This window comes from Mchenga conophoros, linkage group LG18, assembly GCF_057382185.1.
Source record: "Mchenga conophoros isolate Kocher_MC1m ecotype Shallow Benthic linkage group LG18, M_conophoros_male_GT1.1, whole genome shotgun sequence".
Lineage (NCBI taxonomy): Eukaryota > Metazoa > Chordata > Actinopteri > Cichliformes > Cichlidae > Mchenga > Mchenga conophoros.
In genome coordinates, this window is record NC_140543.1 from 8,919,305 (window position 1) to 8,942,559 (window position 23,255).

Here is a 23,255-nt window from a genome sequence, read left to right on the forward strand (position 1 = left end):
CAAAAGTGCAGAAGATGAGTTGCAGATATTATGTTTCCTTCTTTTAAAATAATCAGTTTATTTGTGTATCATTGTTTTCATACAGCTGAGTTTGGGGGCAGTTCAGAGTGAAGTCTCTCAGAAACCAGTAACCTCCAAGAAGAACTTCAACGGGTGCCTGGAAAATCTGCTGTATAATGGCCACAACCTGATAGAACTAGCTAAAAACAAAAAACAACAAGTTACTATTTCGGTAAGTAATTTTAACCTGTGTAACACAATTTAAACACAACCTGACTTTTTTAATGATTTGGGGGGGGTTTTCTCCTTCATCAGATGGTTCAGTGAAAACTGTATTTTGTTTTTAAGAAAAGGACTTTAAGAAAGGGGGAAAAAACTGAAAACATGCATGTTGGCTTCTCCCCATAAAAGCAAGGAATAGGTTTTTATAATAAAAACATTTGAAGAGCCCATGGTAGAGTGTGCATTGTGTAGTAAATCAAAAAAGGTGCTCACCTGCAGAAAAACTGTAATGAAAGAAAAGGAAATGTAAAAAATGTTGTCCCCCAAAAAACATTTCGGGCTCTTGTTTTTCACCAATTTCATACAGGCACACTGCAGACTGCAAGATTTGCATGTATGTTAAATGATCCTTTAAGGCACTGCAGTGTTTGTGTTTATACATCATGTAGTGAACACCAGGTTTCTGTTTTTGAGGCCATTTTAGTGGCTTTATTCAACTGTAGAGACAAATATCAAAGATAAAAGTAAGGACATTACGTCAACAGTTCTACCAACCAAACTGAAGACTTAGAGTGTTAAGAGCATTTGCATCAGTCTGCACCATAACCAGCTGACATTAGTCCAAGTCTTTAACAGTGAGCTATGCATAGAACTATGGACCCTGCATGACAGCTCCCTTCCCAGCAGCTGTGGCTTTCACAGGTTCAGCCCACTAGTGTTGCTTCTGCCAGCCAAGTAAGAATTAGAGCACACCTGAAAAAAAGCTACCCTTGACCTAATTTTGTCTTTCTTTAAACTATGAATAATTTAAACCTGCTGAAATGTTTAAAGAAATAGAATCGTTTTATTATCTTTTTAATACATTGATATAATCACATTTCATTGAAACTAAGGTGAAAAGTGTCAGTTATGCGATGTGTCTGCTATCATGTCATTATGACCATCCAAATACCATTTTACTGTTTATTTTCAAAGTGTGTTCAGCAGATTCATTTCTGCTGTTAAAATGATGAAAGGCTTTATACACAGCTCTCTTAAGGTCGTACCACAACATTTTAGTCAGGTTGAGGTCATTGTGTTCTCAGGTTCATTTTCTTGGTGCATGACCAGAAAGCAGAGTTCATGGTTGACTTTATGATCCAACAAGCCCAAATCATCACCTCCACCAACATGCTTGACAGGTGGTATGAGGTGTTTGTGCTAATATGCTTTGTTGTGTCTTTGCAAAATGTGCATTATGGCCACACATCTCCCCTTTGGTCCCCTTCGATGATGATTAATTAATTCATTAATTTGATTAGGCTGCAATCTATGGTTATGGAACTTCTAACGACATATTCCTGCATTTTGCATTTTTGTTAAATAAATACTGTCATGTTGCAATATGCGGGGCACTCTTCATCTGAGGTTGTCTTCACGTGATTTTGAGACTTACAAAGGATTAGTAGTTTAGCAGATTTTTAAAATTATGTCCTGATATGTAAACCTTTAAAATTAAAAAGGGTTTACTTTCTTTTTGAATTGAATTTGAATTTTTTTTTTCCATAACTGTAAATTTAGGTTATCCTTAAATTTTCAAGCTTTGTAAGCTGTGCTGGTTGAACTATATGCTTGTGCTGCTCTTAAGGACCTACTAAGCTGGTTAATGAAGCCAAGACAAAGCAGTGTTGTGTGGTTAGACTCACTTATGCCTCGTCATTGTGGGAGTTATGGCCTTTAGAGTTTTTTGCATTTGCAATGAGTGGATCAAGCTCATCTGGGAGCTGTGAAGCGCTTGTGATGAAGTAATATGTGCTCTCTCATTACAGTATAGGGCCAAACAGCAGAAAGAAACATGAATTCTTGGTAAACAGGTTCAAAGATTTACACGCATGGCTGAAGATTTGAGTGGTCCTGCAGCTCTTAAGGTACTAACTGCAAAGCTGTGGTCTAATCTGCTACAGGCACTAAATGGGTCTTCTTACAGCTCTTTGAGGAGACAATAATAAGAAGAAAATAAGAGTGTAAATGGAGGAAGAATGGTGTGCCGATGCTGAAGGCTTTTGAGGGTTTTTAAGGTAACTTTACTTTGTGTTGTGCAGCAGCAAAGCCCACTCCAACATGAATAATTGTACATCACTTTAACTGCACCACAAAGGGCTTTTAGATGTCATCTGTGTTTCCAGAGCATTGTAAAGATAGCAGACTGAAATTCCCAGCAGAGAGTCAGGACTATAATAAATTACTGCCGCAGCTTTAGCGGTGAACCCCGCGTCATTACCACTACTCAAAACAATGGACTGTAACAGAGATGTCAGATATTGCAGTACTGGCCATGCTCTATGCTCTCTTCATTTTATTTCCATTTTTTAAAATCTCTTTTACCTCCACACTAGGTGACTTTGGCATTTTAGAATTTGCTTTTCTAATCTTATCCTAAGCTCTGCTGTTATCATTATGGTAATACCAATGTCCTCTTTAAGGAGACTTGCTGATGAGATCACGGAGACATGAGGTCAGATCAGCACGCCCTCTGTAGCTGATTAATATTCATGTTTTATGTTGTTTTATCTCTATAGTATCTTTTTTTCTGTCACACCTCCTCTTTCTCTCCACTCTGCGTGTTTCCCTCTCAGGGCAATGTCACCTTTTCGTGTGCTGAGCCAGTTTCTGTTGCGGTGACGTTCACTGGGCCTGAGAGCTTCCTTCAGTTACCGGGGACTACAATGTCTTCATCAGGGGGCGTATCTATAGGCTTTCAGTTCAGGACTTGGAATAAGAAGGGGCTTCTGCTTAGTTTTGAACTCCCTCAACAAGGAGGCGTGGCCTGGTTGTACCTGAGTGAGGCCAGACTCCAACTACAGATCCATAAAAGCGGCAGGGCGCTGCTGGAGCTCAGTGCAGGTCAGTCTAAAGCAAATCCCAAGCACCTTCAGATCCACAGATCAACTGTAAAGTTGCTAGAACCGATCACACGAATGTCAAATCATTATTTTTCCACACTCACTGCACTTTGAAGAGCAGTGAGCTATGACTTCTGTCCATCTAATTTCAAGTATTTAGACTTAAACTTCATATCAGTAAAAAGACATGAAATGACCAGATACCTTGAAGAATAATAATCCCTACCCAGTTCTAGCACAATAAATATAACAATCATTGTTTTTCACACTGATTTATTTATTTATTTTGTTATATCCTGTAACAATGGTAGGTAATTGTGATCAGTGGGCGATGCATGGCTGGCATGTAGTTTCTAGGGTTACAGTGACAAATGTGCAGTGTGATCAACACAAGGACACAACTGTAGCAGAACGTCTCCAGACACTGCTTAGCTGTATTTATCTTGTTCATTACTAGTCACACAAAACAAGTTACAGGGAAAAAGGAAACAATGTGAACAGAAGGTGAGTCGCATTGATCAGACGTCAGTGTTGATATACAAATGTTTGCTGTTTTAATTTAGGTTTTGGAAAAGCAATTAAGACAGACAAAAGTATCCTTCAACAGCCTGACCTATTAATGGCACATGGAGAAAAAAGATCATCTCAGTTCATGTAGAAACATAAGCCAATCTTTTTCTGACAAATATTTTTGCATTTCATGCTTTGAAATGTTTAGATGTAATATTTATGCTCTGCATTGTCCTAATTTTTAAACCTCTGGTCACTCAGCAATGTTACAAACAGCAAATGGCATTGTAGGATGATTAGGATGTCTTCTTGAGCAAAGAAGTGCAAGTAAGGAAAACAGTGGAGATAATGAGATATTGATTTATTCCCTTAACTCCTAATAACATACAGATCCACAGGGCTGGCACAGTGCCGTCTGTACTTGATACAAGTCGATCACTCAGAGGATGTAGGAAGTGGGAAGCTCACTTGCTGCAATCAATGTGTTAGATACGGCCCTTCCCCTCTGTGGCACATGTGAAGTGATGAGCAAGGAAACAATCAGTTTATAACATTATGTTTTATAAAAAGAAATGATTTACAAGCTGTTTCCAAGAAGAAAAGTGGTATATATCTAAATTAGGTGTATTTGTGTAGTAGACGGTGTATGATAGGATATATAATTTGGTCATTGCTACCCACGCTTGGTTTCCATGTGGGGGAAAAAAGTGTTCCCAACATCTGTCGAAGGTTTTAATGGCTCGATGTGCAACCATGGCACACGGGAAAGATTTTATTTTCAGCGGTGTGTTAATGGATGTTTGCTTTCCAGGTGCTTCTCTGAATGACGGTCAGTGGCATTCAGTGCAGCTGAATTCCAGACAAGGTCGTCTAACCATCACAGTGGATAAAGAGGAAAGAGACAGCTCTCAAGCCAGCCCATCGTTTCCTGTCACTGTAGAAAGTCACCTCTTCTTCGGCGGTAAGACACAGTTCAGCTGTGTCATTCCATGCAATTATACCCACTCAAGCATCAGTGAGCATAAAATGTAGAAACTTTGTAATAAACCAAAAAATATATAGAATTCTCTGTCCACAGTGCATTAGTTAGTCAGTTACAGTCACAGTTTGCATCACAATACAGCAATGTTTTAGGGGGGTTTTCCACATACAATACACATCTCAGTTCATCTCTACAAATCTGTTGTATTTGTTTTTTGGTGCATTTTTATTTTATTAACTCTTGCCATCTGCTGTGATTCTCTTCTGTTCAGGTTGTCCTGTTGAAGATGGCAGTCAGAAGTGCAGAAACCTGTTTAGTGTCTTCCAGGGCTGCATGCGTTTGTTTACTGTGGACAATCAAAACCTGGACCTGATTAAGGTGCAGGAAAAGCAACTTGGAAACTACAGCAACCTGCAGATTGACATTTGTGGAATCATTGACAGGTCAGTTTTCAAAAACTCTGCTTTTGTTAAGGCACATTAGTGTTTTCTCTTAGCTCTGACGCAGCCCTCTGATATTTAGCAGAGATATGAAAAATGATAATCTGGAAATATTTATGTCAGAGTGCAGTCTGTTACAAGTGCAGCAGTTATTCATAGAATAAATCATCGTGAAGCTTTGGTGTACAAATTGCAAGCTGTCCAAAATTGCAGTGCTGACAGTGACATTTTCTGGTAGGAATAGGGACCAAAATGTTCTATTTCAAAATAATTCTGTCTGATTTTACCCCACAAAGATTGTTGTCCATTGCATCTTAACTGTGTTGCCTTCATAACCACTTTCCTGGCAAGAATATCAGGTAAAAGCCAACCATGGAAAGTTTTAGTAGTTTGGTAAAAATGTATTTTAAAAACATAATACTGTCTCCCCCTTTTTTTTTTTTTACAACCAATGTGGCATGACACATTGTTCTTTTAAATTCCACTTCAAAGTATTATGTACTTACATACTTGCATGATTAGAAGAAAAAATACTAAGACTGACTCAAACCTTTTCCTTAGCAGTTTGTTTAGCTGAGATAGGCTCAAAGAATTGGAATCTGTATTACTATAATATGGGTACCACTGGCCTATTTAAATCTTAGGAACACATTATGTTTTCTATACCATATATAAGTATGAGCATGAGATTTTGTACTTATACCAGAGGTGTGATTTGAACCCTCAAGGTCTTATGTCAATTGCTTCTTGAGTCAGTTAAGTCTGTGAGGATTAAGTGATTAGGCCTTAGTGATTAGACTTTAGGTGGAGATGGGACTGGGCCAGTGTTTGGTTGGAATGTAGGAGCAACTGAGCAACACTGAGATTAAATAAATGCCAAGACAGATTGCACAAAGAATTGTGTGTTTTGTTAATGCATGATATGTTCACTTCTCTAAGAAGAAAAGTGGACAGTTATAAGCCTGATGTAATCTAAAACATGAATCAGAAACATGACTGTTGTAGGAGGGCATCCTAATCACTTGAAAAGCTCTTTCAATAGCATCTGATTTGTCTGAGAAGTGCTATGTAAACAAGGCCTAATTGATTGCATGTTGATTTGATTTATATCTGCACCCAAAAAGCATCTATACCAATATAGCATTTAATGCATGCATATATATATATATATATATATATATATATATATATATATATATATATATATATATATATATAGGCATACATACATAGACATACATAGATGATCAGCTATGTCATTAGTTTATTTCCTTCAAAGTAAAAAATCTAAATGAACATCTTCCACATGTGGTGATTCTGTAATTTTGCCAGAGGTTGTAAGACCACTTGTTTCATCTCTTTATAATTTAATTGAAAAAAAGCCCCCACTGAACTTCATACATGCTTTGTCAAGCAGAACTCTCTATTACAGTAACGTGACAGGACCATTTATCAAGTGGAACTTTAGTTTATGGCCTTTACTGTACCAGGCGTGAGACCGAGAGCCACAAGAAGAAACGTTCATAACAGTGCGATACCTAAATCACTTGGCCATCCTAGTGACAACAGGTGTCATCTGCTGAAAACGCAAACAGTTATAATAGTTTAGTGCAAGTAATGCAATATATAAAAGGCAAACAATTTAAGGCATTTACTTCATACAGCATAATAAGAATGTGATGGCATTTAGCAGGGTTGCAGCTGTTGTCACGAAACATAATAAGCAATTTCTTATTAAAAAAAGGGGGCTTGCTAAAATCATATATTTATTAGGGGTGCAACGATACACAAAATTCACGGTTCGGTTCGATACTTTGGTGTCACGGTTCGATATTTTTTCGATACAAAAAAAATGTTCATGCCTTTTTAATTTGTCATTTATTAAAATTATAAATGGTAAATGGTAAATGGCCTGTATTTATATAGCGCTTTTCTAGTCCCTAAGGACCCCAAAGCGCTTTACATATCCAGTCATCCACCCATTCACGCACACATTCACACACTGGTGATGGCAAGCTACATTGTAGCCACAGCCACCCTGGGGCGCACTGACAGAGGCGAGGCTGCCGGACACTGGCGCCACCGGGCCCTCTGACCACCACCAGTAAATATATATTTTAACTCAAAAGTACAGTTTTTAAATTTAACCCTAACCCTTGTGCGTGTTTTTTATTTTGACAGCGAATGCGCACCTGCGGACCACTTATGTGCAGCCCTGGTTATTTAGCTCGTCATATTGCAGCCACAGAAATTCTTTTGTCCATGAAACCATAAAGCTGCACTTTCTTTTTGCCTTATAGTCTGATTTGTCATAACTTCTCCGTTTTGTGGTAAGCTTTTCTTTGGCTGTCACTTCTTCACCCTGACCTGTCTTATTTGGCTCAGCAGAACTAAAATATATATCTGTCTGTGAAGGTTCTCAGTCATCCAGGTCATCGTAGTCAAATATAAATCCTGCTGCTTTTACACACGTACTCACATAAGCTCAGCGATTCTCTGCGCGATCAACCTCTCACATGTTTAAGCTGCGGGAGATTTCACTTGTCATGTTTGCATAGTAAGCTAACAATTAATAAGACGATGTCAGAGGAATTGGTGCGCAAATTATCATCACTCACAGATCAGTGCTGTCGCTCTCTATACACAGTTCGCGCGATTGCAAAGTGAAAGCAAAAAAACAAGCGCAAATTCAAACGCGATTTCAATATGTCACATATTGACAGTGGCTCACCAATGCCAATGACATAATTACCCAGCTACATTTCTGAAAGAATGCAAAAGCATTGACATATATTTTTCCTTCCTACAATAGCCCGACGGGCAGGGCAGAGATAGATTTTGGTACCCCGACTGAAAAAAATCGCTAGCTCCGGGACGTCGGGCTAGCGATATTGCGAGCCCTGTATCTGATTGAGGAATCACTCATCTTTGGAAAAGAGAGTTTATTACAGAGAAATGTCTCTTTCCAAAATAAAAGCTATACTATCCGCTTCTTCTGGGCTATATTCTCAGCAGCATATTAAACAGCTGTCTAAATGACTCGGCTAAAGTTAGTAGCATGCTTGCTTGTTTTTTTTCTGCTTCCACTTGTCTTTGCACTAGGATGATGTCGGCGTAAATGTGCAGTCATATTCGTTGTGTTCCCACTAGTGCTTTCAGGTTAATCTCGTTGAAATGACCTTAACGCCACAACACGGCAAATCTCCATTAACGAGCTACCGCCGATCGCCCGTGCATGGGGCTAGACGGCCAACACGTTAACGAGCTAACTGCGCTAACACACTAGTTCCCACCCATGTAATTAAGCATTGCATGGCACATCCAACATACTGTTTTACTTTAGTCCATGACTGCTTACCTTCAGGGTCATACGTCACATGAAAACCAAAATAATTCCAAACGCCAGATCTGAATGAGGGTGGGGGAGGTCCATGTTGCAAGGAGAGCTTAACTTCTGTCTTGCTAGCTTGCCCTGCGCTCTTCCTTCTGACGATGCTGTCTGTGTTGAGCGCTCAGTGAATCTGCGTTCGACTACTCCGCCTAGGCTGCACTGTCGACCCTAGGCGGAGTAGTCAAACGCAGATTCACTGAGCGCCCAACACAGACAGCATAGTCAGAAGGAAAGTTGATAAAATAAATTACAAATTTTGTATTGTTCGATACATATGCGTACCGAACCGAAAGCACTGTATCGAACGGTTCAATATCGATACGAATATCGTTGCACCCCTAATATTTATATTATAATTATAGATTACGTAGACGGAAAGCTAAAAAAAAAAAGTTTCCAGTCATGTTGTGTCAAATAAGAAACACAATGGTGTGGAAGACTGTTTTTTAGATATATTTTTAATATTTTTATTGTTTTTTATTGCTTAGAAAGAGACATTTCTCCATTCAGAAGTAGAGATGGACCGATCCGATATTACGTATCGGTATCGGTCCGATACTGACCTAAATTACTGGATCGGATATCGGAGAAAAATAAAAAATGTAATCCGATCCATTAAATATCTCGAAAGCACCTCACAAAACTTGCAACACGCCGTAACTCACCTCAGGTTAGCACGTCGGAGCAGTGTGGTCACGTGATAGAGCGGCTGTGGCATGCCAGACCTGTCGTGGTCTGGATAGCATGTGGAGCTTCGCTAGCAACCCGGCATTTCATCTCCGACAAAGTTATCCCCGAGAGAAGTAAAGCAAGTGTGTAAGTCCATCTCTGAATGTTTGTAAAGCATTCCTGCGTTAAGCTTAACGAGCGACTGCCTCTCGCTCTCCGGCTGCTACTTCAATCATGAAACTGCTTAATGATCAGCTGATCAGCTTTTCTGTCGCGAGTCCGTCTCTCTGGTTTGTTTTTGGCCCACTTTGCACCAGAAAGAGGAAACCAGCGGCTGAACAACAGCAGCACGTTTAAGCTTGATCAGCTGTTGTTAGAATTTATTTAATATTACTTTCTACTCGAGGATCTTTTTCTACAGCTGACGCTGGTAACTGTGCAGGGGCGGATCTAGCAAAGTTTAGCCAGGGGGGCCGATAGGGCATTAACAGGGAAAAGGGGGCACAAAGACATACTTTTCTTTCTTATTCTCATTTAAAATGTCGAGCTTTTAATAAATAATTATCTGACACACAAAGTTTTAATTTGATGTAAAATGAATAGAAGTCAATTACTGTATATAGTGACTATTAAGTCTAATATATATACCCTAGTAAGCTATAGTACTTTTTCCTTTGGGAAGGTACCATCTGTGCAGTCTGCAATTTTGTTGAAGAAAGATGTTGAATCTATTTAATATTTCTTGAAAAATAATTGATTTCTGTGCATTTTTTTTTCACACTGCATCAAATTAAGGTTGATTACGTCGATTAAGCATCATGAGGTGGAGCGTGAGGGGTGGTTCCCTATTTTTTATTTATTTATTTTTGTTGCTGGGAGTTGGAACCCTATTAGTTAGGTTGCTTAATATTTACGCTAAGTACTCTTTAAAATACCAGAATAGGGAGGATGGTGTAGGTTTAAGTTTATTAGATTGATCAGTATTGCTGAACTATGAAATATTTTTTTTTTGCATACAGGTATAACAGAATAGCTTTAGTGTAGTTGTTGTTTTAAACTGGAGTATGAACTTGCAGACTTGCAAAATGCAGCAAGATATTTTAAAAAACAGTTTTGTTGATTAAAAAACACTATATCGGATTCATATCGGTATCGGCAGATATCCAAATTTATGATATCGGTATCGGTATCGGACATAAAAAAGTGGTATCGTGCCATCTCTATTCAGAAGTCATACAAGCAAACCCAAGCAAGCACTCACACTCACACAGTTATTAAGAGGAAATGATCGGTGGAAACCAGTGATGTAAAATAGGTGCTGTGACATTTTTTTTCCTTGCCAATATAATTTTTTTTCTTGAGCTTTAAACTAATTTAGGCAGTGGACCAATCAAGTTCAATATATGACCAACAGCTTGCTGATAGCACATCCAGTACACATCCATTATTAGATCCATCTAACCAGTCAATTATGACACCCCAGCGATAATATCTACTTTACAGAAACTCCTCATGTGAAAAAGTTCTTTTTTAATCAAGGTCACGCCTAAAGCTGTTTTTAGTGAACTATATTACATATAAAACTGTTTAGAGATTAAAATTCAGTAGTGTACCTATAAGTGAATTTTTACATTTGAAATTAGCATGCTGTTAACGCCATCGGTTATGGAATGCATTATTGTTCTTCTGTCCAGAATAGGTTGTTTCTGGCTTTCTTCCCACTTTTAGTTTATTGATCCTTGCTTGAGCCATGCAATTAATGCAGTGCGGGTAAAAATGTCGAGTTACATGAACTACATGTCATTTGCATCATCTCAGGGAAGATGTAAAAGCTTCTGACACTGACTCCAAGAAAATGGCCCCAAAATTGAAATTAGCAAATAATTTGCATGTTAACATTACCTGTTAACCAGTTTCACATGCTATCTAGGATATCTTATTGTGGGTACACAACAATAAGATATCCTTTGATTTCCTAAGATATGTTGAAATTTTCCTTTGAGTTCAATATGAATGGGAGCAATAAAAACAGATAATTTCCATTCAGTTTAAGCTGCTTGTAATTAAAACAATGCTGATGAGAACACTGAGAATGAACTAACATTAAGGAAGAATAATGAGCTAAAAGATGCCATAAATTTCTGCAGCGCTGAGATGAACTACCAGAATCAGAATATTTATTACCTATTACGAGGCTAATGCAACTTTGAGTTAAACTGAAAAGAACTGAACCGAGAGCTATTTTGCACCTCATGATACATATTTTCAATAATTGATGGAAAGATGATACAATTACGTGCAAGCATGTGCTTTATGTCATCAGTGACAGTTTAGATTCAGAGTTGGGGCCTCGGAGGAGGAGAGACTCAGATGAGGGAGGGAAGGAGGGAAAGCAGAACCACTCATTTATTGTTTTGTTGGCACACCAAATAGCAGTACAATTAATGAGACAATTACAACAATTATAAAAGCCTCTAGGGAACAGGAACAAACACACACACGCTCACACACACAGAAGCACAAACACTCCTCCTGCAAATACAGTGAACTGAATGTAAAGCTTACCCACAAATATTGTACAAACCACACACCCTTGCCAGATAAGGAGCGTCTGCTTGGATGATTTTAATTAAATGTTGTGCTGTTCCTGTATTATTGTTATTATTATCATTATTATTCAGTAGAATACAGTTCTTCCACAGATCTGACTGCTCACTGGAACAAAACTATAAACAAAATCTGTTTTCCAATAAAGACAGGAGAAAATAATCAACCATATGTTCCCTCACTGTAATCCTGCTGATTGAATTTTGGCCTCGTGGGATATATCGTACTGTAAAGTCAGGTGGAAAATGGACTCGGCAACACGGCTTTAATGTGGTGGTCATACTTCAGAGCAGGTTATTACTGTATACTCTTTGTGTTATTGTATGTGTGTGCGTTTTGGTGTCAAAAGCAAACAGCTCTGCCAGCAGCAAAGCTGTTTGCTGTGGCTAATAATACTATTTTAAGGAAGGTGTGAGGAAGTGCTTTATTAATAGTACAAAGGAACGAAAGCCCATAAAGAGCTCAACATCAACTGAAGACCTTTTTTAAACCAGAGCTGCCAGCTAATTTCAGCTTAACACATAAGAAAGGAGATATGGTGTGCTTCTTCAGGGCACTTGTGTGTTTCATTATCATAGTGATGATAGTTATAGTGAAACCAGGGAGTGTTAGCTTTGCAATGAAATGATCAATATACTGTAAACTTCTCCTCTAAGTATTTTTAATATTGTGGAAAATATTGTATATTAGAGCGATTTGCTGTGTATACATTAATCGTTTTCTTACATGGTCATGGGGGCAGCAGCCTGAACAGAGAAGCCCAAACCTCCCTCTCCAGCTCATCCGGGAGAACACCAAAGCGTTCTCAGGCCAGCCAGAAGAAGCAATCTCTGCCATGTGTCCTGGGTCCACCCTGGGGCCTCCTCCCGGTGGGACATGCCTGGAGCACCTCACCCAGGAGGCATCCAGGAGGCATTCTAGCCAGGTGCCAGAATCAGCTCAGCTGGCTCCGTTTGAATGTGGAGGAGTAGGGGCTTTACTCCAAGTCCCACATGTGTGACTGAAGTTCTCACCCAATCTCTAAGGGAGAGGCCTTTAGAGAAAGTTAATTTCTTGTTTCCACAGTCTTATTTTTTCAGTCACTACACAGACGTCATGACCAGGTGAGGTGAGGGTAAGGACATGGACTGGTAAAATGACAGCTTTGCTTTTATGCTCAGCTTTCTGTTCATCACAACAGACCAGTACAGCATTGGCATCACTGGATATGCAGCCCAATCTGTCTGTAAATGCCCTGCTCCCAATATCTTTCTTCAATGAGGGCAACTCATCCCTGTCCCAGAGTGGGCACTCCACCCTTTTCAGGCTGAGAACCAAGGCCTCAGACTCAGAGATACTTGGAGATACCTCTTATACCTGCCGCTTCACACTCAGCTGTGAACTGCTTCAGTGCATACTAGAGGTCACCAGCTGATGAAGCCAACAGAATCACATCATCCACAAAAAGCAGAGATGAGATTCTGAGGCCACAAAAGACAAAGGGTTTTCAGTAAATTCTTCTTTTCCTCATTATAAGTGAAAATACTTGGATTGAGTGAAAAATAATCCCTGTCTTTAGTAAATAGGCATTTTACTGAGTACTGGCAAAACATATTTTGGGCCAGACTAAAAACAAGAATTGGTTGAAACACATTTTAAAGTTTTTATTGACCGCCAATAAAAACACAGTCTGAGAAAAGATGGGAATCTCTGTGGAGTTTGGTTTTGGTATGTTAAAATGGTCATGTGGCTCACGAGGCTCTGTGAGGTAGTGGGCTCCTGGACCCTGATTTACTGAGTAAAGACAATCCCTGAATGCCTTAGGGCTAAGTATGAATGCAGAGGATGGAAGTGTTTTATATAAGGTTGTTTGCAGTCTGTAGACAACTTTGTTGGTCATCTATCTGCAATTATCTGTCTGTGACAGTGCATTTCAGTGTAGAAAGTGTTTGCCAGAGGCTGTTATGTCATAATATATGTGCAGGGCAGGCATGTGCCTGTGTGCACTGGGGGAGTAGAGGATGTTTTGTGTCTGCATTCTTTTTCTGTTCTTTGAAGAGTGCCAAATGATGCTTGGGATATTTCAGTTAGGAAGGGTAGAAGTTAAATTGTGCTTTCTTTCTTCCTGTACTTTTTCCATTTCATCTAAGTCTTCATCTCTGTCACCACCTTCATGATCATCATGTTTAATCCCACATCTTCAAAAATAAACTTCATTAACAAAAATTTCCAAGACAAAATGGCAGTATGCAGAAATCTGCATCTACATGTCTTTAGTTATATGAAAAACCCGCCCCTTGTTCCAACATTTCTGTCATTCTATCTATATTGTTGCATACATGGACCCCTGACCCCTGAGAGCTTATTTGTTCTACTCAAATTTGTGTACGTGATGTCTTTATATATTATCCCAGTCAGAGTGGAGCTGAGTGTTTATTAGGAAAAAAAGAAAAAACTAACACAACTGAGAGAATATTTTTCCTTTTGAGTGATTTGTGCAATTATTATAATTGTGCAAATCCACATACCATACCATACCATCGTTATTTATAAAGCACTTTAACATAAAACCAGAGTTCACAAGTGCTGTACATATGGAAATAGCATAAGCAAAGTAAAAATAAAAATAAAATAAATAACTAAACTAAAATAAAACATGTTAAAACAAAATTGAGTCAACCCCCTTAAACAAAGGCTTCAGCGAATAAATATGTTTTAAGAAGAGTTTTAAACTCAGAAAGAGAAGAGGCCTGTCTAACGTGCAAGCGCAGATCTTTCCACAACTTTGGAGCAGCCACAGCAAAAGCACGATAAAGCAAAACATTAAAGACCTGACCAGGCTTGGTTATTTATCTTTCTTTTAAAGGCTGAACACTTTTTTTCTTTTTCATTTTGTTGTTTTTATGCTTAAATTTTTTTTAAACAAAATTTGTTAGCATTTCTCACACCCACCTCACACAGGTATGCTTGCTTGCTCTGCTCTGTAGATCTGCTGCAACCTGGAGGGCCCCTCCAACCAGAAGCTGCCTCAGATGGTGCTGAGCTCACATATGCACATTAACAGCTGCAGTTCAAGATGGTGGAGTTGAATCCCTTGGGACAATTGAGATTTTATGTAGTTACAATATTTATTTTGGGGTTTCTTTTATTATTTGTGTAAAAAAAAAAAAATAGCAAGTGTATGCATGTATGTATGCACACACTTGTACAATCACCCTCTGTCCAAAGTCATTTCTGTGGGCAGCACTCACCTCTCTCCAGCTACCACCTACATTTCCTCCAGAAGAACACTAAGGTGTTTCTCAAGCCAGCTGTGAAACTCTTCAGCAAAGATGCATCCAAAAGGGATCCTAGTTAAATGCTCAAACCACCTCATTTGGCTCCATTTAATGTAATGCAGCATGTATTCGGATCCTAAGGATCAGACTACACGAACCCCTGACACTGTGAGCTTATTTGTTCCACCCAAAGTTGTGGCCATACTGTAGGTAAGGGAAGGAATGTGTATGGGCCAGCTATGCCTTAATGATTACCTCTTTACCACAGTATAGCAGTATAGTGTCTGCATCGCTGGACTTACTATAGTCTTGTCAACACATGTTTAGTAACCAAATCACAAAAATCTGTCTGAAAGAAAAGTATCTGCTTTTTGACTTTTTGGGAGGAAATGTTTTCCCAGCCTTGACTTATTTTTGCAAAATTCAGGATGCAGATTGAATTAAAGGATTTTTGGCAGTTATGGCTCAAGAGATAGAGCTTGTTTTCTTCTAATTGGAAGGTCAGAGAGAGAGTTGACTCCTGGCTCATCCATCCTGCATGCATACTATCCTCAGTCAAAACACTGCACCCCAAATTGCACTGATGCATACAAGGATGTGTTAATTGGTGAATATAGCTTGAAGGGTAAAGTGCTTTGATTGTTATATGTTACTAGAAAAGGTCTATATAACTGTCAGTTCCTATAAAACCAGTTGTAACCTATGGAAAGAAATATTAAACTCAGTTGCGCATGCTTTCTCTCAGAAGGAAAGTATGTGAAAAGCAAAGAAATTATATTTTGTCTTTTACTAAATGAGCTTTCAGCTGAATTGTTTCGCAATGTTACAAAAGATGTTGTACACCGGATTATTTTTCCCCCACTTCATCAGCCTCCCACAATAAGTTACCCAAATTGAAAATAGAACCTCCTGCAAATATTCGAAGTGAAATATTTTCTGCATTTTTTTCCTGACCCTCCTACACACATTTGACCATGAAGTGAGTGACATGTATGAGTAAACATTTGAAATGCTTTCTGTCCATTTAACAAAAGAGCTTTATATAACAGAGTCATTGTGAAAATAATTTCAAGTGCTTTGAGAGTACACTGAGTATACTGAGAGTTTGATAAGATAAGATAAGATAAGATAAGATAGAACTTTATTAATCCCTCGGGTGGGTTCCTCTGGGAAATTCGACTTCCAAAAAGCACAGCAACGACCGAAGTTACAGTTACAGAATTGTTATATATATATATATATATATATATACACACACACACACATATATAAATACAGAGACAATATAAATAAAATATACAAAGGGGATAAATAGAATAAATAGGAATAAAAAATAAAAATACAAGTGAATTGCACATTTCAAGTATTGAGTCTATTGCACTGTTGACTATTTACAAAAAGTATTGCACAAGGTATTGTACAGTGAGGTGAAGAGGCACTACAGCTTAGTTGTTCCCCCCTCCTTTGTCCTCCTGTTTCCCCTCCCTCTCCCCTCCAGAGAGGAGTTAAACAGTCTGATGGCGTGTGGAACAAAGGAGTTTTTAAGTCTGTTAGTTCTTGTCTTGGGGAGAAGCAACCTGTCACTGAACAGACTCTTCTGATTGTTTATGGCCGTGTGCAGAGGATGCCCAGCATTGTTCATAATGTCCATCAGTTTCTTTAATGTCCTTTTCTCTGCCACTGTCACCAGAGTGTCCAGCTTCATGCCGACCACAGAGCTAGCCCTCCTGATCAGTTTCTCCAGCCTGGATGAGTCCTTCTTTGCTGTGCTGCTCCCCCAGCACACCACAGCATAGAAAAGTACTCCAGCAACCACCGACTGGTAAAACATCCTCAGGAGCTTCCTGCAGATGTTAAAAGACCTCAGCCTCCTGAGGAAGTACAGTCGGCTTTGGGCTTTTTTATACAGGTGCTCTGTGTTGCATGACCAGTCCAGTTTGTTGTCCACCCACAGCCCGAGGTACTTGTACTTGTTGACCACCTCCACCTCCTCCCCCTCTATCTGAACCGGCAGTGGACCTTCTCTGGACCTCCCGAAGTCCACAACCAGTTCCTTAGTCTTTGAGGTGTTGAGTTGCAGGTGGTTTGTGTGACTCCATGCGACAAAGTTCCTCACCAGACTTCTGTACTCCTCTTCCTGATCATCCCAGATACACCCCATGATGGCCGTGTCATCTGCAAACTTCTGAATATGGCATAATTCAGAGTTGTAGCAGAAGTCAGAGGTGTACAGGGTGAAGAGAAGAGGGGACAGCACAGTTCCCTGTGGTGCTCCTGTGCTGCTGACCACTGTGTCAGACGTGATGCATGAAAGCATTTGAAAGCATTTTGGCCAATCATAATTATCTAGTATCATCTGCACCATTAAGTAATTCCAAAAGGTCAAAGAGTTGATCCTGGCAGTCGGTTTTCCCGTCAAAGTGTTCATAAATAGCTCGAGTCTGCTCGCTCATTGTACAATAAGTGACTCGGCTAAAACATAAAAGATGCGCTTGACAATAACAGATGAAAGGTATGTTTTGGCATCAACTGCTTTTGTCCCATTTGAAAGGTTTTTAGCAGTTAAAATTGGTTCCTAGTGTTCAAGCTGCCAAAAAACAAATGGATGTTTTCAAATCTGCTGTCACAGTATGTATGTATATATATAACAATGTATACATTTTTTTTTTTTTTTTGCTTTGTGACCTTAGAGACGTTCAACTGTCTCCCACACAAACATCCAGCAGGGTGCCATTTCATAATCTTCTCGACTTTTCTCTCCCTCGGTGTGTTTCAGGTGTTCTCCCAGTCCTTGTGAACACGGCGGTCCCTGCAGTCAGTCCTGGACTGTCTTTCACTGCAACTGCTCTGACAGTGGCTACAGTGGAGCGACCTGCCACAGCTGTGAGTCACCTTTCAAGCAGATTTAAGTCATAACAGCCACAAATAGAATTTGTAAAATTTAAAAGAATAGCTGTATAAATCTTTATTTTACAGCATTCATTTTTGATTCAAAACTGTATCTCGGGTAAATCTATGTATGAGACAAAGGTCTCACTTATAGCTTGTCCTGAAAACCATACTCCAGTATGCCATCCATGTATAGATGGATAGGGAAAACCTATCCAGGATCCTGTCCCAGCAACAGGCTGCTAGTCTGTTGCATGAATAAAATACATAAAAATGCATACATTCATGCCTGCAGTCAACTTAGAATCACCAGTTAACCTAATGAGCATGTTTTGTATGCTGTGGAAGGAATACAATCAGAGAACTCACAGGCACAAGGAGAACATGGACACACAAGAAAAAGGACACGTGGGACCTTTGGCAATAGTAACCACTCTACCCGGTGCCATCCAGTACTCCCCTGCTGAGGAATTTAACTAGCTTCCCTGCTTTCTTTGTGTTTAATTCACCTCAACAGATAATAACCATAAGAAACCAATAAACCTATTAAAAGTAAACATGGCTTCAGGATTTAGTCATCATATTTATGCTTCGCTACTGTACATATCCTTTTAGTTTTTAATCGCACTGTGAACTTCTGACTTGATGCATAGTTTTCACCTTCTAAAATGAGTCTTTTGCTTTTCTAAATAAAGTTATTCAAAAATACATGTTACTCATCAGAAGACGTGAGTGTGTGCATCCTTGAGACTGAACAAATGTGATTAATGCTTTTATCCATCATAACCACTTTTTTTTTTTACCTGTTCCTAATCCGACACTGTTTTAGTTTCCTTTCATCTTGTTGCATTACCTATACCTTATCATGTAATACAATTTGTGGGAGTCTTGGCCAAAGGTGAAAAACAAGGTCCAAACTTTCAGTCTGAGACGTGAAGCACATCCTTTTAGGCTAGTGTTAAACTAGTTATTAAGCAAAATGTCCTAATGTTTTGGACTCTTTGATTGTGTAAAATATGGAAGGTGATTTATTATTATATATTTACATGTTTGAAATAAAACAAAAAAACAACAAACAGAAGACAAAGTAAAAAAAATCAAGTTGTCACAAATCACAAATGTGACAACCCCGTTAACGCCGCCTTGACGTGGCATAATTAAACTCCCATTTCGTCAAAACCAAAAGCATTTTTCATATTAATGAAAAGACAGTGCGATAGTTTTGACAGATGAAACTTTGCTTTAATTAAATTAAGCTGGAAGAAAAATTGTAAGAGAAAAAGAACTTTAATTCCGATAATTAATTACCTTGTACATAATGTAACGGGATGACTTACAGTATAATAACTTAAAACTTGCAGGCAGTTCATTTTTCTTCCCTTTTTATTGTTTTATGACAGTATTATTTATTGAAAGACAGATCACCCTTAATAGTGTGTTGTGCTGCTTTCATCTACATAATAGTCTCATCTTGCTCCCCATCGTTCACGTGAGGGGTTTTAAAGCAGCATCGAATGACCTGTCGAGCTGGTAGCTCCAGCTCCAGTGTTTACAAAACTCGTGATTCTGAGGGTGCTACAATTACAGTGACATGGATTTTTCCCTTTGTTGGTGGTGGTGATGCAAATTGGTACTTGTGACAGAACAAAGAGTTTTTCTTTGGACAACTAAGCGGCGTTTTAGATTTAAGAGCTTCCTGGGATGCCTGTCCAGGAAACTTCTCACTTTTTCATGGTGCATGATTAAAAGGAAAGAGGGCGATGATGCTACACTGCCAAATACTGAATCAATACATACATTTATGTACATAAGGTGGTCCCTGCTTCTAGTTCTGTGTCAGTTATCTCAAGTTAGAGCCTCAAGACTTGTAAAGAGATTTTTGTGAAAGCCTTTTTTAATCCTGATAAATAAAAGTATTTTCTTTGAGTTGAGGAAAAGAGATAAACAGGTGAAGTGTTTAGATATGGGTGTTGCTTTATGGGCTCAAGCATAAAAAGAAGGAGACGGAGCAGAAGTTTATTTATTCACTGTGTATTCCCACTAGTCATTACCATCGTCTCCGGCTGGATATAACTTTAGTTCATGAGAACCTCTGATTATTTTCTTCACTCTGATCATATGACATTGATTCAGTGGCAATACGTACGTATGAAGCAGAACCCCAGAACAAATCCTCCATAGTTTTGATCTCCATCCCCTGGCAGCTCCCATGGGCCAGCATGTTGACGTTGTTGATCTCATTATTTTCCTTCCAGCTGTGTATGAACAGTCCTGTGAGGCATACAAACACAATGGCAACACATCGGGACATTTTTATATCGACGTGGACGGCAGCGGACCAATCAAACCGCAGCTGGTCTACTGCAACATGACAGGTGACACAACCACACTTACTACCATCATCAGTCAACATTTGCTTGTATTAACATTTACATAATTGCACATAAATAATGACACTCAACTGTTTTTAATGCACCTTATGCACCCCCTTGCCTTTTTTCTGATGTTTGTATTATTTCTGTTATGATACTACAGAACTTTTTCTTGTTCATTATTATATAGATATTCCAGTCAGTCTCTATCAGCACTTTTTCTGTCTAGACTCCTAGACTCTTCTCTATCCATCTATTGTTTAAATAACTTTAATTTAATTCCATGCTTTTTATTTTACAGAAAAACTTATTTAGTGATTTTTAGTGTAGAAGAAGGTGGAAACTGAACATTACAAACATATACGGCAAACAGCCAAGCTAGAATAGATGTTCACATTCATCTATATTAGCATTTGAGAAGTCAGACTCAAGTGCCGTGAGTGGGGTTTTGGCTTTCAGTGGGGCTGGGATTCCTCGTAACAGACACTGACTGCAGTTCCTAGTGTGAGATATATACAGGGAGTGCAGAATTATTAGGCAAGTTGTATTTTTGAGGAATAATTTTATTATTGAACAACAACCATGTTCTCAATGAACCCAAAAAACGCATTAATATCAAAGCTGAATGTGTTTGGAAGTAGTTTTTAGTTTTTTAGTTTTAGCTATTTTAGGGGGATATCTGTGTGTGCAGGTGACTATTACTGTGCATAATTATTAGGCAACTTAACCTCTGGGTGGTCTTGGGTCGATTTGTGCCATTTTTCATTGTTCGTATACACGCCATTTGCACTGTGTTGAACGGAATATAGCCAACTTTTCCAAAAAAAAGTCTGGTTACATATATTTCAAAATTCCAGTCTGACTCCCTTAAATTAGCTTCAGTGGCTGAGCTACAGATAAACTTACACTATTGGTCCTAGTGGTCGATTTGTGCCCCATTGAAACCCATTATAAACGCTATTTCCCATTCCACGGTCATTACAACCAAATAATGGGCCATCTTCCGAATGTTGGTGGTACTCGGGAGTCCGGGCCTTGGAATTGTATCTTTTGGGAAATATTTGATTTCTTTGTTTTTTGGGGCTAAAAAAACAGTGCGGCCATGTGACGAAACCGGGATATAAAGGGTTAAAATCCGCGAAATGTAATTAAAACTTGATATGAATATTTCAAGGAGAAGTAGGTCTAAAAGATTGGCTAATTTAAAGTGGAAAAAAATATTAATATATAGATATTTTATGGCACTTTTCATGGCGTGGTCGATTTGTGGCTCTAAGCCCAATAGTGTATGCATTTTTCTAGGACCCCCCCAGAGGTTAACAAAAAACAAATATATACCCATTTCAATTATTTATTTTTACCAGTGAAACCAATATAACATCTCCACATTCACAAATATACATTTCTGACATTCAAAAACAAAACAAAAACAAATCAGCGACCAATATAGCCACCTTTCTTTGCAAGGACACTCAAAAGCCTGCCATCCATGGATTCTGTCAGTGTTTTGATCTGTTCACCATCAACATTGCGTGCAGCAGCAACCACAGCCTCCCAGACACTGTTCAGAGAGGTGTACTGTTTTCCCTCCTTGTAAATCTCACATTTGATGATGGACCACAGGTTCTCAATGGGGTTCAGATCAGGTGAACAAGGAGGCCATGTCATTAGTTTTTCTTCTTTTATACCCTTTCCTGCCAGCCACGCTGTGGACGCGTGTGATGGAGCATTGTCCTGCATGAAAATCATGTTTTTCTTGAAGGATGCAGACTTCTTCCTGTACCACTGCTTGAAGAAGGTGTCTTCCAGAAACTGGCAGTAGGACTGGGAGTTGAGCTTGACTCCATCCTCAACCCGAAAAGGCCCCACAAGCTCATCTTTGATGATACCAGCCCAAACCAGTACTCCACCTCCACCTTGCTGGCGTCTGAGTCGGACTGGAGCTCTCTGCCCTTTACCAATCCAGCCACGGGCCCATCCATCTGGCCCATCAAGACTCACTCTCATTTCATCAGTCCATAAAACCTTAGAAAAATCAGTCTTGAGATATTTCTTGGCCCAGTCTTGACGTTTCAGCTTGTGTGTCTTGTTCAGTGGTGGTCGTCTTTCAGCCTTTCTTACCTTGGCCATGTCTCTGAGTATTGCACACCTTGTGCTTTTGGGCACTCCAGTGATGTTGCAGCTCTGAAATATGGCCAAACTGGTGGCAAGTGGCATCTTGGCAGCTGCACGCTTGACTTTTCTCAGTTCATGGGCAGTTATTTTGCGCCTTGGTTTTTCCACACGCTTCTTGCGACCCTGTTGACTATTTTGAATGAAACGCTTGATTGTTCGATGATCACGCTTCAGAAGCTTTGCAATTTTGAGACTGCTGCATCCCTCTGCAAGATATCTCACTATTTTTGACTTTTCTGAGCCTGTCAAGTCCTTCTTTTGACCCATTTTGCCAAAGGAAAGGACGTTGCCTAATAATTATGCACACCTGATATAGGGTGTTGATGTCATTAGACCACAGCCCTTCTCATTACAGAGATGCACATCACCTAATATGCTTAATTGGTAGTAAGCTTTCGAGCCTATACAGCTTGGAGTAAGACAACATGCATGAAGAGGATGATGTGGACAAAATACTCATTTGCCTAATAATTCTGCACTCCCTGTAGATATATGGTGAAGAGGGAGCTGAGTGTAAAAGCAAAGCTCTTAATTTACCGGTCGATCTACGTCCCTACCCTCACCTATGGCCACGAGCTGTGGGTAGTGACTGAAAGAGCGAGATTGCGGATACAAGCGGCGGAAATGAGCTTCCTCCGAAGGGTGACTGGCCTCTCCCTTAGAGATAGGGTGAGAAGTTTAGCCATCCGGGAGGGGCTCAGAGTAGAGCCGCTGCTCCTCCACATCAGAAGGAGCCAGCTGAGGTGGTTCGGGCATCTGACAAGGATGCCTCCTGGGCACCTATTGGGTGAGGTGTTCCGGGCATGTCCCACTGGGAGGAGGCCCCGGGGCAGACCCAGGACACGCTGGAGAGATTATA

At 39.4% G+C, this 23,255-nt stretch overlaps 1 protein-coding gene across 3 annotated transcripts in view; it reads left to right on the forward strand.

Moving 5' to 3' along the window:
* Window positions 1–23,255, forward strand: part of LOC146553161 (contactin-associated protein-like 4) — a 137,909-nt gene that overhangs the window by 78,680 nt on the left and 35,974 nt on the right. For all 3 annotated transcript variants that reach the window (XM_085253519.1, XM_085253521.1, XM_085253520.1), the window contains exons 7-12: window positions 86–232; window positions 2,838–3,105; window positions 4,426–4,575; window positions 4,868–5,039; window positions 17,737–17,843; window positions 20,105–20,224. In XM_085253519.1, the coding sequence (XP_085109645.1) occupies window positions 86–232; window positions 2,838–3,105; window positions 4,426–4,575; window positions 4,868–5,039; window positions 17,737–17,843; window positions 20,105–20,224 (964 nt within the window). The remainder of the gene's footprint in view (window positions 1–85; window positions 233–2,837; window positions 3,106–4,425; window positions 4,576–4,867; window positions 5,040–17,736; window positions 17,844–20,104; window positions 20,225–23,255) is intronic.